This window comes from Astyanax mexicanus, chromosome 17, assembly GCF_023375975.1.
Source record: "Astyanax mexicanus isolate ESR-SI-001 chromosome 17, AstMex3_surface, whole genome shotgun sequence".
Taxonomy (NCBI): Eukaryota; Metazoa; Chordata; class Actinopteri; order Characiformes; family Acestrorhamphidae; genus Astyanax; species Astyanax mexicanus.
Window position 1 is genome coordinate 9,000,691 of NC_064424.1, and position 17,400 is coordinate 9,018,090.

General features: G+C 37.7%; 1 protein-coding gene across 5 annotated transcripts in view; it reads right to left on the minus strand.

Annotated features, from left to right (window-relative positions):
* igsf9bb (immunoglobulin superfamily, member 9Bb) overlaps positions 1-17,400 on the minus strand; it is a 204,558-nt gene that overhangs the window by 74,020 nt on the left and 113,138 nt on the right. For all 5 annotated transcript variants that reach the window (XM_022676039.2, XM_049466493.1, XM_049466492.1 and 2 more), the window contains exon 5: positions 318-435. In XM_022676039.2, coding sequence (XP_022531760.2) covers positions 318-435 — 118 coding nt within the window. The remainder of the gene's footprint in view (positions 1-317; positions 436-17,400) is intronic.

Below are 17,400 nucleotides of genomic sequence, written 5' to 3' on the forward strand. Positions count from 1 at the left end.
TCCACGATGCCATGATACTAATAATAATGCACTCCAAATATCTCCATATATCCAGGATTAAAGTAAAATAAATGATACTGGACAGATATAATCTGTGTCTAGCAGAAATATAATGGGAAATGAAAACAGTGTGAATTTTTCTTTTGCTAAAACAAGCAAAAAAGTATTACCCTGATGTGATATTCAAAAATGTTGGCGATATTATCGCATACGATACGATACACCTACACCTGCCCAAAACTAAGAACATCCAAAAGTCAATGTCAAAATACACACACCCGCACACACTTGAAGATGTGAAATGCTGTGGACTCTACCTTGGACGAGTAGGCGTGTGGTATGGATGGCCTCTCCCTGCACACTGTACGCCCTGCACATGTACGCTCCTCTGTCCTCCCGGCTGATAGATAACACAGTCAGACTGCCGTCACTCACCTGGAGACACAAACAACAGGTTCTCATCCACAATCCATTACACTTCAAATGAACTGAGCTATTATGATATGTGTATAGTCATTCGTCTGCAACTAAATACATGCAGAGATCAGCAAATATGCAAACAACTACAAAATGTTATTCAAATCTGTACAAAACTGGTTAATATTTTTTTTTTCATGATTTTTCTTTATAAAGCACTTTCAGTTAAATATATCATATAGCAGACAAATACAGTGATAACTGAGAAGTGAAATAAAGTTTACAGGATTTACAGAAAGTGTGCAATAATTCTTTAAACAAAATTAGGCAGGTGCATAAATTTGGGAACCCTGATAGAAAAATCCATTATCATTTATTAGATCTTTCTTTTGCAGAAATACCAGCCTCCAAACACTTCCTATAGCTTCCAATAAGAGTCTGGCTTCTGGTTGAAGGTATTTTGGGCCATTTTTCTTTACAAAAACATCTCCAGTTCAGTCAGGTTTGATGGTTTCCGAGCATAGACAGCCCAAATGTGCTTTAGCATACCTCAAGCGACTCTGTTTGTGGCGTGTGCACAGAAAAGGCTTCTTCTGCATTACTTTCTCATACAGGACTCCTTGTGCAAGGTGTGCTGAATAGGTGATGTAGATCTGTAATCGTTGAGATTATGAGATTTTTGCATCCTTTCTCTAAACCATGATGTTGAACAATCTTTGTTTTCAGTTCATTTCTTGAGTTGTGTTTTGAGGCTCACATGTTTCCACTCTTCAGAGAAAATGCAAAAAGGAGGAAAATGTGTATGTGTATGTGTATGTAGGTCAAGGGTCAGTGAGCTTACCAAATAAATTTTGTGTTACAACAATTAGTGCTAAATGTATTTAAATCAATATACCGACAAAAGTGCCCAAATTGATGCACCTGCCTAATTTTGTTGTAAAAAATTATTGCACACTTTCTGTAAATCCTATGAACTTAATTTTACTTCTCAAATATCACTGTGGTCATCTGCTTTATGATATATTTAACTAAAATTGCTGATCCGCTTGGTCTCATTTTAAGAGTGTATATGATGGGGCATTTTATTTGTACATTTTTTTACACTTTATAAACCTTTAGAATTTAAGAATTTAAGAATCCCTAAAGCAGCACTATCATTACATAAGCACAAATAAAATGCTTTGCATACATTATTCACTGTAACTTGATCCATGTTTAGCAGGATAGTCATTTTAACAAATTGCCACTATAATATTTCAGCAGGACAATTTTCGCCCACACACACCAGAGTTTCCCAGTAATCAGGATCAGGTATTTTTTGATACTTTATAAAAGTGACTTGACTCTAATATTCCTTGATGAGCAGCAGAAGCAGCTGGATTCTATAAGCCCAAATGAAAGACTTTTACTAATACAATATGCAGTGTAATATGGTCCATCTGTCAATGAAACTTTTAATTTAATCACAGGTCTGCCAGCGAATCAGAAAAAGGCCCCACTGCCACGAGGCATGGAGCAAAGGCAGCGAGACGCGTAGGAGAGATCAAACAAACCAGGCCACTCCATCAGAGACTTAAAGATCAATGTGCTGCTGTTCCCTCTCTCACTCGCCCCGCGCCCACACATGCACCATTTCCATTTTATTATAGCCCCCTCCTGCTGCTGCCACTACTACCACTGTAACACAGCTCTGAGACCACCCCCCCCTTCAAACACACACTCACAGCTTCTCCAATACACTCTCACGTCCCAGCTGAACCAGGAGGACTACTACACTCCTACCAGCACATACAGCAGTGATATAGAGAACACTTTCTACAATGTATTTTTTCCACTAATTCACTGAATTATGCTCATAAGATAAATGAATAATTATTAAAGTGTTACATAAGTGCTTTGTAAACACTTTCTATAAAACTTTCTTTTTGGCCAGGCAGTGTATACAGCTCTGGAAAAAAATAAGAGACCACTTAATGATGATGTTTTCTCTTGATTTTACCAAATTGAAAACCTCTGTAATATAATCAAGAGGAAGATGGATGATCACAAGCCATCAAACCAAGCTGAACTGCTTGAAGTTTTGCACCAGAAGTGGCATAAAGTTATCCAAAAGCAGTGTGCAAGACTGGTGGAGGAGAACATGCCAAGATGCATGAAAACTGTGATTAAAAACCAGGTTTATTCCACCAAATATTGATTTTTTAACTCTTAAAACTTTATGAATATGAACTTGTTTTCTTTGCATTATTTGAGGTCTGAAAGCTTTGCATTTTTTTGTTATTTCAGCCATTTCTCATTTTCTGCAAATAAATGCTCTAAATTACAATATTTTTATTCGGAACTTGGGAGAAATGTTGTCCATGGTTTATAGAATAAGAAGTTCAAAGTTCATTTTACTCAAACATATACTTATAAATAGCAAAATCAGAGAAACTGATTCAGATATAACTGGTTTATATTATAGCAATGTTAATTATGCATTGTAAACATGATGCATCATCAGCTGTGTTTATAGGATGTTTTATGTCAATAAAAACCAAGAACCTTAACAAAGCTGCCCTAACAAAGTATGCTATAATTATGATTTCTAAGCACTCATAATTACATTTACAATAAAAAATTATAACAGCTGATATTCATTTATAATATATAATAATGTTTCATTGTATACTCCAAGTAAAGTGACAGATTACAGATGTCCATCATGGGGATATACTGTATATTAGTTGTAACAAATGTTTATAATAATTTGATATTTAATGCAGAGATGTAATATACTGTATTACAAGCATGTATATAAGTATATGATGCTGCGTTATAATCACAATTCATAATGCATGATAAACATAGCTGTAATATGTTATACATTTTTATAAATGTGTATAATCATGTTTATAATGTTTTATGAATGCACTATAATGTGTTATAAATATGTGTATAGATTCAAACAGACACAACATTCATAGAAAGTGTTTTCTAAATATTTAGATATCAGCCAATACTGATATAATTTTGATATCACTTTTATAAATGTGTATAATCATGTTTATAATGCTTTATAAATGCTTAATAATGCATTATGAGAATGTGTACAGAGTCTAATAGACACAACATTTATAAAAAAGTGTTACCGAAATATGTAGATATCGTCCGATACTGATAACACTTCTATAAATGTGTATAATCATGTTTATAATGCTTTATAAATGCATTATAATGTGTTATGAGTATGTGTACAGAGTCTAATAGACACAACATTCATAGACAGTTTTACAGAAATATCTAGATATCGGCCGATACCAATTTAATTCCGATATCATTGTGCCTTCCTATCTAATATCACATTTTTTTTCTTCAATGGCCGTACAATATGTCCACAACCAGACCCTGTTCTGTGCCTCTCAGAGCTCAGAGGACTATTACAGCTTTTTGCTATTTTTCCTAGACAGCTCTGTGACAACAGAGCTTTAAAAATGTATGAGGAGCTTTCTGAGGAAGGCCTACACTGAAAAGTATTGCTGTGCAGAAACTGGGCGAAGAGCAGACAGACCACAATTCAGGTAGGACAAAATATCAGTATTGTGATACATTGTATTGTTTTTTGTTTACGAAATTGCATTATTAATATGTGGCATCATCAAATATAGATTTTTTTAACTGAAACATAGACACTCTAAACTACCTTAGACTATATTTTGTTCACAAAATTACATTATCGATATATGCCGTCATCAAATATATCAAATGTATCTTTTTTATTTTATTATTCGAGTTTGATCTTGGTTTATCTGTTTTTTTAAGGTCTTAAGGTAAATCTTAAGGTAAAGAATTTGAGGCAGCTTCCCAGACAGGATGTCAGTCCTGACACTGTCTGCCTACCTGCACTTGTCACTAAAGACTCCATTTCCCAGCTTACACCCATACTGGACTTCCCACAACACTTCCGTGTTCCCGCTCTCCAGGCTATTGATTGTTTTCACCTGGTCTCCCCTCTATTTATACCCCTCAGTTTGTCTTGCTCCTCGCTGAGTATTGAGTATTTGTTTTTTGCTCCCCACACATTTTTGTATCAGTTTTTCATCTTTCGCCATGCCCATTCTTTTGACTACCTGTTGATGACCTTTTTGTATTCTTCACTCCTCTTTTGCCTTCTCCCTTTTACTGCTGGATATACCATGTATGACCCTGGTTTGCCTGACTACTCCTTGGTATGTTGTTTATATTTTCTGTCATTTTGTTACTGCCCCTGCCTGCCCCTCACTACTCCTGTAAGCCTAGTCTGTGAGTGGCTGACCTAAATCTGGCCTGTGTAACACAGGGATTAAGCCTAGTCTTGGATTACTCAGCATTTTCAATAGAGACTTTCTATTGAAAAGAAAAAAATATGGTCTCTAACTGTTTTTAACCCCTGTCTGGGAAACTGAGCCCTATTATTTGATTGCAGGACAATAATACTCTGAAGTGTTCTTGACTTGACTAGATCAAACACACCATTTGTGTACCATAATGTACCACATTATGTATTAATCCACTACTAAAAGTTCTGCTTCTTCTCTTATAGGTTTGGTTTGATTTTTTCAGCCTAATGATGTCCTCCCTCACTTTCATTGACACTTTTTTGGACAGGATATTGACCGTTCCCACGGACAGCTACCAAATGCAAATTCAACACTTGGAATCAACTCAAGACCTTTTATGTCCTTAATTTGTCATCGAATAATGAGGGAACAGGCTGCACCTGACTATGAAAGTGCTTATCAGTCAATCGTTCAACTGTTTAAGCCAAAGAACCTGACTATAGACTCATGTTTATGTAAGGCTCTGCTCAGAGAACGGGAAGCTCTTGGATAAATATGTCACCTCTCCACCAGAATAGATGCGAAACTACTAGCATGCTTATCACAAACATATCGCAAACATATCGCAATCAGGGGGTTCTGTATGAATCAAGCATGTAAGATTGAAGACTAGCCTAGGATAAGCTTTCTGTGTTCATTACTGTACTTTACTATGAATTGTAAAGTTGCCACTATGATCGGAAGTTCGCTGGTTGAAATCCCGGTCATGCAGCTTACCATAAGCTGCCAGAGCCCAGAGAGAACACAACTGACCTCGGTGGGAAGATGAAGTTCTTTTCCCTCTGCTATTTTTCACCCTGCGTCACCAGTGATGGGGAATATACAGCTGAGTGAGTCTAGGTGGCCAATGGCCACCTACAATTACAAGCAAATACTTATGGGCTGATAAATTTAAAATGTTTTGGCATCCTTTTTGTTTATAGCTTATTTACCAAAAAGCATTTTTTTATACCATTCAATATGAATGGTGTTGTTAACTTCAGTGGCAACCTTAGATATTGGGGTAGTTTAAGCTTCTGACGGGTGGGAGATTTTTGGCTGGACCTGGACCTGATCATACTACCCCTCCCACAGGATGCAGTCTCCTTCATCACACATTAATGACTCATCAATAATGAAATTCAACAAATTGTCAACAAATTTGTATAGTTGAGAAATAAGATACCACTAAAAATTTGAACTCTTTAATTTTACCAAATTGAAAGCCTCTGGAATATAATCAAGAGGAAGATGGATGATCACAAGCCATCAAACCAAGCTAAACTGCTTGAATTTTTGCACCAGGAGTAAAGGCATAAAGTTATCCAAAAGCAGTGTGTAAGACTGGTGGAGGAGAACATGCCAAGATGCATCAAAACATTTTTTTTCCAGAGCTGTATATAGGAAAATATATCATATTGCCAGATTCTTGACAATACAGAGCTCTAACAGAAAATTGTAATTATGTTCACAATATGTTTGAGATGTCTGAGAGCCCCACAAAGGTGTGATAAAAACTTCTCATGTCTACAGTGCATATATTCCTGCATCTAGAGCTTCAGATGGAAGTCTTCTTCTGGGCAAATCCTTGAAAATAACATTGAACATTTTCAATTATGTCATCTCACATAAGAGCACTACAACCCATAAAGCCACTGAGAAGAAGAAAAAAAAAACAGCCTGAGCCGAAAATTGGACAATGCCTCTCTTAGCACACAATATACGAGCACACAGGGACACACACGTGCACGCAGAGTCTCCGTAAGGCAAGAACGCAGATAAGTGCAGCCCATTTACTCAACAAACAGCGACTGTCTGAGGCACAGTAATTACTCTAATTACACAGATGGAGACACATGGCCAGGCTACAGCAGACCCAACAGCGCAAAACCACACACACACACACTTTTACACACACTCTTCACACACACATTCATGTAGACATGAGAGTACCGCAACCTAGAGAGCCACAGAGCACCAGTCTGAGAGAATGAGACGAGACACAATAACTAGAATACTGATCAAAGACATCGATCCCTAATTAGCCTGATTGAGTGTGTGAGTGTTGACCCATTAGGTCAATATTGCTTTAATTAGCATTCACAAATAAGGGACCAGCAGCATCCTGACAACAACAACAACGGCAACCATACATCTGCATCAACCATGGACACCAACTAAGATCAGTGTTGTTCATAATTAAGTGGTCTAAAGCAGGTAACTACAGGAAGTGTGATCAGAGCACTGCTGCTCGTACCAGAACAGGGCAAGGGCATACTTATTATATGATGTTACCAGGTGTAAATGGGGAAAAAAATGTTTCCAGTCATTGTCAGTCTGGATCTACTGAATCATGGTTGTAAAAACACTTTTCCAAAAGTTGAGGCAGGCTGTCCGCAGCCTTAAAATAAACGACTCCCTCTGGCATGCAGGTGCATCACACAGCTCTATGAATGAATCAACACTTACACTGTTGATTCCTCTATCTACTGTAACTGTAGATTAACTCGTATCTATAAACAGAAATAACTGGAATGTGTAGTTAATCTTTTAACTCTCATTCTGCCATGTGAAGGGACCACAAAAGGAGCAAAATCTGGCAGAGAGGTAGAAATCTAGAACTTAATTTCACACCTACGAACCTTGTATGGTTGGGATCTTTAGGCTCTTCCGTTTGGATCAAACCAAAAGAGGCGATTTAAACTAAACTACAAAATGGAAGGATCTATCGAATGTGTGCCGAGGTATTAGCTGATTTTTAGCCCATGGTCATATAGAATTGATGATAAGCTATTCTGGCAGAGAGGTAGAGATCTAGAACTGAATTGACAGCATTCTACAAACCAATTATTATGAAGTATGGGGGGACGCGGCCCATGTAAGCTATGGTGATAGTTCTTTAGTCCGCTCAGTCAGCTAAACTGTAGTAGTAGTGCTGAATCCAACACTAACCAGACCAAATGTATACAATGAAATAAACACATGAACCTGGTTCAGACTTTTAGGTGTGAAAACACCATTAGGGTGCTGTCAAACTTACAGAACTCGTTTGGTTATGACCTTTAGGGTCTTTAACTTGGTTAAAACCAAAATAGCAGGTCTGAAAGGAGCAACAAAGCACAAAAATTAGGTCAGACCAAAAAAGTAGTCTACTGAACCATGGTCCACTTTGTCTGCAGTGTGAAAGCACTTTTCTAGATGGTTTGGGAGTATTTAACCAATTACTGAAATTTGAGGCAGCCTGTCCCCAAAAGCAATCCAGAGGAAAAAAGGACCGGTGTTGTGCCAAAATAAGACTCCCCTTGGCGTGTAGGTGCATCACACAGCTGTATGAATGAATCAACACTTACACTGTTGATTCCTATATCTACTGTAACTGTAGATTACAATCTGAGGCAAATCTGTTACGCTCATTCTGCTGTGTGACGCATTTCATCTTTAGTCCGCTTAGTCAGCTAAACTGCAGTGTCAATCCAAAACTAACCAGATTCAATGTATACAATGAAACAAACATATTCGTCCAGAATTTTAGGTGTGAAAACCAATACCATTAGGGTATTATCACACCTACGGACCTTGTATGGTTGGGATCTTTGGGCACTTCTGTTTGGTTCAAACCAAAAAAGCAGGTCTGAAAGGAGCTGCAAACCACTTTGATCCTTAGTCTAGAATTTCAGGTGTGAAAACCTTTACTATTAGGTCAATGTCTTATGGACATCTATGGACCTTGTATGGTTGGGATCTTCTGGCTCTTCCCTTTGTCTCAAACCAAAAAAGCAATTATGAAAGATGCCTCAGTCCACAGTCTGAACCAAAGGACCAAAATTCGGTCCAACCTAAAGAGGCGATTTAAACTAAGCAACAAAAAAATGAAAGGATCTATCGAAAGAGTATTGCTATATCAGCTGATTTTGATAGCTCAAATATGGAATTAGTCATTTGCAAATAATTTAGTCAATCCAGACAGATAAAATGTCATGGTTGTATGGGAGTGATGACTAGCTAAACATCATAATCAGAATGCAGAAATTCGCCAATAGGGCACCAGCTGCATCCTGACGACAGGAACAATGCATCTGCATCAACCACGGACACCGACTCCGATGAGTGTTGTTTGTAATTAAGTGATCTAAAGCAGATAACTTCAGAAAGTGCAATCAAAGCACTGCGGCTCGTGCCAGGCCGGGGCGATGGGGGTAAGATCTATTTAAAAATAGATCACTTGTGAAATCGATTGCAATGTTCTCTGCGGCGCAGGAAGGGAGAGTGTGGATGGTAAATGCGTAATTGAGCTGTCGTTCGCCAACCTCGACATCCATCTTCAGAAACCGTAACACGTGCAGCTTCCAGCCTGCAGTCACTCACTTTCCCCCTCTCTTTCTCTCTCTCTCTCTTTCTCTCTCTCTCTCTCTTTCTCTCTCCATCCTCACACAGACACAGTCCCTCTGACAGCTGCCTGCACACTTCACTGCAGAGCTCATGAGCAGCCGTTGCAGTGCTGGAACACTCTGTGTCTTTATGGGAATTCCTTTCTGCGACTCTTTTAGCACCTGTCACTCACTCCGCACGCCTGTGCTCACACTTCACAACTGACTCAGCTCAATTCCATGTGATTTCTGCTTTATTAGCACAGCTAACTGGATCTGCAGCAGGCGGATAATCATAACAATTGAATCGAAGGTGTGTGTGTACAATACACAAAGTACTGGGCCCTTTCCAAACGGACTTGCACTACACACCCAATACCTGCACTCCTTGCACTGTCAATACACACTTTAATTCCCCAAAAACTGTGAACTCTAAGTACTTTATGCACTCATTCATTTTACCAGCCTTAAGCTATATAGCATATTTGCACTACTGTTATATACTATTTATACTGTCATTCCATCTCAATCACCATCAATATTGCACTATTGTCTTTGTCTTACGTATGTTTATTGTGTCTTGTTGTATTGTACATATAGTGTCTCCCACTCTTTTATATTATATATCTATTTCTTTTTTTACTTATATTTATATATCTATTTCTCCCCCACACTACTGCACCTTGTTTCTGTCTCATGTACGTCTATTTGTGTCCCTGCTGTATTGTACCCATAGTGTCTCCCATTCTCTCTTTTATTATATCTATTATCTGTACTTGCTGTAAAATTGGGAAGGAGAGTAACGTAATTTCAATTCTCTGTATGTCCTGTACATATGCAGTATTGACAATAAAACTACTTGACTTGACTTGACTACTGTAATGGTATTTGAATACAATACTTTTTTATAAGTACAAGCAATCAAAGAAGAAATTGACTTTTTGAGTTGTCTCTAGATCCAAGCAGATCACACAAAAATGCAGATTTCAATCTGATCACACAAACAAACCACTCCAGGAGGTGATTTGTGATGTTTCACAGCAGTGTAAACACATTCCAAGACGCATTCCACCCCAGAAAACCTCCAGTTAGGGATAGGCGATATAGCCCTGAAATAATATCACAATATTTCATTGTATTTTCACGATAACGATACTCTTGGCCATATGACAAAACTATGATATTGGTATGATATATGATATTTTGCTAAAAACAGAAAAAAGTAGTACCCTGATGTGATAATTAGGGGTGGGTGATATGGCACGATGTTTCAGGGTATAATATCGTTCCAGATATTCAAAAATGTTGGCGATAATATTGCTTACGATTCCAGAACAAGTGAAAGTGCTGCTTTAGTAGCTGCTTTGTTATTTTCTCATCCCAGCAACGACTTTATTACTGCACTTCTTCACCTGTCAGAATTCTTCTCTTCACTGCTAAAACTAAAATTTAATCCAATCATGATAAGCTGGGCTAAAGGCTAAAGCTGTTGCCATGTGGGTCAGCCAGATGTCTTCCTCTAGCAGCTTTCTCCAGTTTCCAAGAGTCTTTTAAAGATGTCGGACTCTTCGCTCACTGGCTTCATCTGTAATTTCTCTAAAGAAAAGACTTCTACTTTTAATAGTTGCAGAGTTTTGTGTGTTTTATCTGTATCTTTTTCTAGTTATTATGAAAGTGTGAATGTGCTGTGTTTAAGTGTGTAAATGCTACAGTAGAGAGTGCAACAACACAGTCTGTTCCAGCACTGCTTTACTACAGACAAAGACTTTGGAAATTTCCAGTTTAATCAATTGTTTCCTAAACATTCCTCTTTCTTTTCCTTTTTAATACAATATATATAGTTTTCTTTTTTATTTGTTGATTTGTTGTACAATCTACATTTTTCAGTTTTTTATTTGCAATATACATTTTTTTTAGTTTGTTTCTTCTTAAAAGCCCAGACAGTTTACTGGTAAATTTGGACCAGTTAAGTTTTTTTTTTTTACTTTTTTTGATTGCATCATTTCAGGTTATTTCCCTAAACCTGAAGAGCGTAAATGGCAAAAATAAACTGGGAGTGTTCTAAAACTTTTGACCATAGTGAAAACTGTAATTTTTATGGCTACATCGACCTTTAACACGTCAGCAATTGAATTTTAGTCAAACTAACTGGAGGGCATTTGATTGCCATATGTAAATAATGCATGTGGTTAAAATCTTATCAGTATCAATCCAGACACTTAGTACTACTAATTAGTACACAGGATATTTTTTCCTGTATTAATTACATCATTTATTATTCTGCAAGAGTCTGCTCAGCTGACTACTTCCACATTGCTTATGCACAGCTTTGAGTGATGTGCTAAGACTAAGCACTTTCTGATCCAAATCCTGGGCTTCCTTATGCATATAACCTTGAGGGAAGATTTAAGGCAGTGTTTCTTGTTTTCCTACAGCAGGAGTGGGGAATCCATCACATCCATTTATTTATTATCCATTATTAATCATTAATAACACGTTTAACTGTTTCAATTCATTCTTAAGCATTGAAACTAGCAATGTTAAATACCGTATTATACAACAGTTAGTTCCGACAATCTGATTGGTTGAGAAGTGTTCTAGCCGTGATGATATTTCATGATAACATCATGGCCTTCTCACACTAAACCTGTATCACTCCGCTGACGCGTTGCCGAGTAACGGCGTATATACACAGAACAGTTTTGAATCATCACCTCCACCGGCACCAACAGCAGCGTTAGCGTAGCACAGGCTAGTGCTCAGCCGCGGCACACTTGCCCGCAGCGCTGACTCGTGGAAAAAAGGGAAGGAAAATGGCTCGGCTAATGCCGTCTGACAGCCAGAACGATAACTCAACCAGCCAGGCTAGGCTAAACTAAGTTAATGCTGAGCTAAAGCTAAGCTACGCTGACTGGGAATTTTCGAAGCGCGGATAGCTTGACTCCGGTCACCTACCCACAGTCCAGCCACCGGCAAGCTAACCAACACCACCCAGCAAAACAAACAGAAAAAAATGTGCAGCGTTCACCTGAAGACAACTCCACAGAGCAGGAGAGGAGAGTATTAGCGTTATTTCACCCTCCTAAAATTACTATCTTCACAGTTTGCTTTCAAGCTAACTTTCGTGGTGTTAGTCTGCCTGAACCATACACTGTTTTGTAGTTAAGTTGTGGTGGAACTACTTTTTGGCGGAAGGCACAGTCCATATTAAAGCATTTTCAAACTGAATTTCTTAAAGTTCTTTGATTTATTCTCTTTATTCATTTTGTAAAAAATAAACTGTTGTATAAAAGCAATAGAACGCTCGAGGTCGTGTGTTATCGCGAAATAACATCACGGCCGTAATTTTATTTCGCGATAACACACTCCCTCTCGTGTTCTATTGCTTAATTAACTACTAGTGTATCTCCAAAAATTAGAATATCATTGAAAAGTTTATTATTATACTTTATTTCAGTAATTCAGTTCAAAATGTTAAACTCATATATTATATAGATGTATCACACACAGAGTGATCTATTTTCTCAGAAAAGTTTAATATTATATAAGACCAATTGGTGTTTTTGGCAGTGTGCCAAGTGCTGCTGGAAAATGAAATCTGCAACTCCATAAAAGTTGTCAGTAGCAGAGGGAAGCATAAAGTGCTGTAAGATTTTGTGGGAAAACAAAACTGCACTGACTTTAGACTTGATAATAAAACACAGTGGATCAACACCAGCAGATGACATGTCTCTCCAAACCATCACTGATTGGGGAAACGTCACACTAGACCTCAAGCAGTTTGGACTCACTTGATTTACAAATAAAATGTAAAATTTACTGATGATCAGTAATAGTTTGGTGATCCATGTCATCTGCTGGTGTTGATCCACTGTGTTTTGGGTTTTCATTGGCTGTAAAAAAGATTAAAATAGATAAATGTGTGTGTAATACATCTGTATAATATATGAGTTTCACATTTTGAACTAAATTACTGAAATAAAGTAACTTTTCAATGATATTCTAATTTTCTGAGATTCACTAGTAGTCTCAATTAATAATTTGTTGAGACATTATTTAACCATGTAACAATGTTCATTACTGTCCTGAAAACAGGACAATAATGAGTGTCAGTATTACAATGTCAGTTATCAAGTGGATTATTATTTTACACAATGCCAACAATTGAAATTGATGTTATTCTCTCCAATTTAATATCTGCATAAATACCCTGTATATTCATATTTTAATTACAAAAAATACATAATCTTCAAACGACACGTTCACTATAATGTTGCCTGAGCATTAAAAGTTGATCATAATGCTTCAACTTCAAAAAGTGTACCCAGCATTAGGATTTTCTCTCAGTATGAAGCCACTGCCACTGAGGCAAGTAATACTTTCTATTACAGTGTGTGTGTGTGTGGTATAAAGTAAGTGTGTGTGTGGGATAGCCAGTAAAAGCTTGGCTCTGCTGAGCAGACTACATTGTGGAGTGATAAGACTGTAGAATCTCTAGAAATACAGTTTAACTTTCTTCTCACAACAATGCTTTAACCCTAATGAAAGTGTTTCATCTGAAAGCCAGAGCTGTCTATCACCAAACTGCCTTTTTTGAAATTCGGCTTTTTCCCATGAATATTCATACATGCAAACATATCGCCTCTGATTATCTAACAGCACTGCCAAAACAGTCAGATGGACAATAGATAGAAATTAAATAATCTTTAAAATAAAGACATGTTTACACAAATAACAGTCTTTGCAATGTCATAGACACACACAGAGGTGGGTAGTCCAGGTCCAGAAAGTAAAAATCCACCCTGAGGTTTTGTTGGCTTAGATGCCCAGGCAGTTGGAACAAAATCACGGGGTGGATTTTTACTTTTAACTAGTTTAAACACAACTGTTATGAACACACCTAACTATCTCAATTCTACTTTGCTGGTGGTGTTCCATAGACAAATTATAAACATGTGTTCCTTAGCTCTAAATTACTGGGTAAAGAATATAACACTGATGTGTTATTTGCACAAATAACACAGGAACGACCTGCTATACTGTTTCTAGTGCTGTTAGCTACTATCTGAGGAGACGGCCTCGCTGCCTGGCTGCAACTTTGCCTGTGGGTGGTCACAAGCCAAGTTGGACGAGGCCATGAACTCACAAGTTGACGTAGACACGGTGCATTTCCTGATCGACTCGTTCGGTTTTTCTTAATTTTTTTTTTACCAGCTACTGCAGACAATGGAGGCTGAGAAAGAGTTTCATGTGCAGCATGCATTTACAGTACTGTGCAAAAGTTTTAGGCACCAATGCAAATTACACTAATCCATTCATGTCAGAAAAAAGCACCACATTTATGTCTGAAAAAAGCACCACATATGATTTGAACAGATGCAAATAAACATAAATACAGTAAAACGTAAAAAGGAATTCTCAGTTGTAACTAGTAATGTTATATCCTGTAAGCCAAACTGAAGAACAAAGTGTAGTTCCAAATCAGATTTCTCCTGGATGCTCCTCAGCCAGCATGTATATACGTATGTTCAGTTTACCAATATACCAAACCAGGTGTTGATATAATGAGAACTTAAAATAGCTCTATTAAACTCTATTAGGACTCCATTAACTCTATTAAACTCTAGTATAACTCTATTAGGAGAGATTAGGAGATGTTTTAAGAAAAACAGGGCTGTAAAAACTCTGCTTTTTGTAAAATTGCTGTTTATATTTTTTTGTAATGCTAGTGTTTTTTTCTAAGCTAATAAACACTTACTTCACAGATAAGAAGCTTTTTCTTTAATGAAATGTCCTACAGGTGCCTAAAACTTTTGCACAATACTGTACAACAAAAATGGATTTAGGGGAAGGAAACCTTTAATAATAATTTTATTAACTATTAATATCCACCACTTTTTTCTCACCAACTGAAAACAGCAGCCGTTTACAACCTCTCTGCAGAAACATAACCTACATTTAGCATCTAATTTCAGGGTCAGCATTCTGCGGAAAAAAAAAAAAAATCTGTTGTACATCCCTCCAGGCTCATCTGAGCAAAAATAAAGAGCTTATCACTCCACTCCAGATATCCCACACTGGAATCAATGACTATTGTTTGGGTTGCGGTGACTTCACATAATCACCCGGTGGCAGAAACTGAGCAGGAGCAGGGGACGGATTTCTGACCCGCGCCACAAATGAGCATAGCAATTAGCCGAGGGTCCGGAGAGCGGTGAAAGCGGAGGACGGATCAGTGGTGAATGTTTAAGAAGCAGGAGGGGGTCTTCAATGCCTGTCCTTTATAGCTGTGAGATTAGCTTTTCTGGCAGCTTCACGCTTCATCTCCTGCTTGACCGGCACTGAGAGGAGGTCATGGATCCTGAAGCTCTTGTTAGAAAGCCTTCTATCTCAGAAAGGGTGAAATGGGACCCTCGTATTAATGAAAGTTCCTGAATTATTCAGTTTGAATGTGTATAGCTCTAGAAAAATAAACTTAAAAATTACATTTATTGTTATTTCCTCTAATGACAGATATGAGGAGTGAGAAATTTTTCAAATGTGATGTAATTGTAGATTCAAAACAGCATTTGTGCAAAAAAAAAAGTCACATTCTAAGTCACATATTTCATTGGACCGCCTTTAGCTTTGATTGCAGCACACATTCACTGTGGCATTGTTTCAATAAGCTTCTGAAACTTCACAAGATTTATTTCAACCCACATCCCAAAGATTCTCAATGAGGTAAAGGTCTGGACTCTGTGGTGAACTCTCTCAATTCATGTGTGAAAATGATGACCTCATGCTCCCTGAATCACTCTTTCACAATTCCAGCTCCATGAATCCTGGCATTGTCATCTTGGAATATGGCCGTGTTCATCAGGGAAGTAAAAAATCCATTGATGGAATAACCTGGTCTATATTCAGTATATTCAGGTAGTCAGCTGACCTCATTCTTTCAGCACATACTGTTGCTGAACCTAAACCTGCAGACCAACTGCAGCATCAACCAACCCCACATCATTTACTTACTTAAATCCAGGTGGAGACTTTTTATTCCCCAGGTAATGCAGTTTAAAAAATTATTTTATGAAACAACTACACTTCAATCCATGGTTTTTAATTTTGGTCCTAGACCCAATGCATTTATTGCTTAAAGCTCCACTAGGTAGGATTGAGATTTTGTGCTCGCGGGCTCCCCCTACAGTTGCAGAGTGTAATAAATGTTTCAGGTGGATTAGTTTCTCTTTCTCGTTTTCTGGCTTTCACAGACATATTCGATCTCTTTCCAGCTTCTGCCAGAGTGTCTGTATGTTAGTTTGTAGAGAATGATCCAGTAGACCTTGTAGAACTGTTAGAACTAAAGGTCAGAAAGCAGGTCGCAGTTCTCTCGAGCGTTGGTCGCGGCCGCCTCGAAAAACTTACAGAGTCTGTTTTGAGCTCAGAGGAGCTCCGGCACAGACACAAAAGGACCGCTATTCCTCCTATTACACCTCAATGCAGCACTGCAGTGAGTTTCAAGCTGTAATTTTACTTCTTTAAAAAGAACAAGAATCAAGAAAATCCTACCTAGTGCTGCTTTAAGCCCTTTCAGAGTTGCAATGGGTGTGTTAAAGCAGAGAATATACTAAAATGTGCTGGATCATGTTCCTTCTGGCCAAAAGTGGACCACATTCATTGTTTTTTTGTTTTTTGTTTTTACCAGAAACCTGTGGTATTAAAAAAGAGCAGTAACTGAAGTGTCTCTAATGTTCAAATAAGACTTGAGGATTTGATTGCAGGGTGATTGCAGGGTGATTTTTTTGGGAAAAACCTGAATTAAGCAGAGACTATACTTTCTAGCAGAGAGAGAGAGAGAAAGAGAGAGAGAGAGAAAGATTATACAGTGTGCTTTGGCTTCTTAGCAGCCTTAACTGCAGTGTTAGTATTATCACAGCATTATCATAATGTTTGGTGTGTAAGTGGTGCATTAAAATGTTTCTCAAAGGGACGCCCATCTGGTACAGACTGCAACCCTCTCACAAAGCACAGGGATGGAACTGAAATGTGAACTGTGTTCTGTCCCTGAAGATCAGTTTAAAAAGTTCTACAAAAGTAGTTTTTATCTGGCATCTCTGCAATGAAGCAGCAGCTTTATTTTTGGAAGCAGAGAGGCCTGGTTACACTGTGCTATATTATCTAATATATTGTTGGTACATACAATATATTTGCATAAACATATATGGTCACTTTTTTACGATTTTTAGTTTACTACACACAAACTGTCCCTTACACTGTGCCAAAATTTCTTGATGAACAGA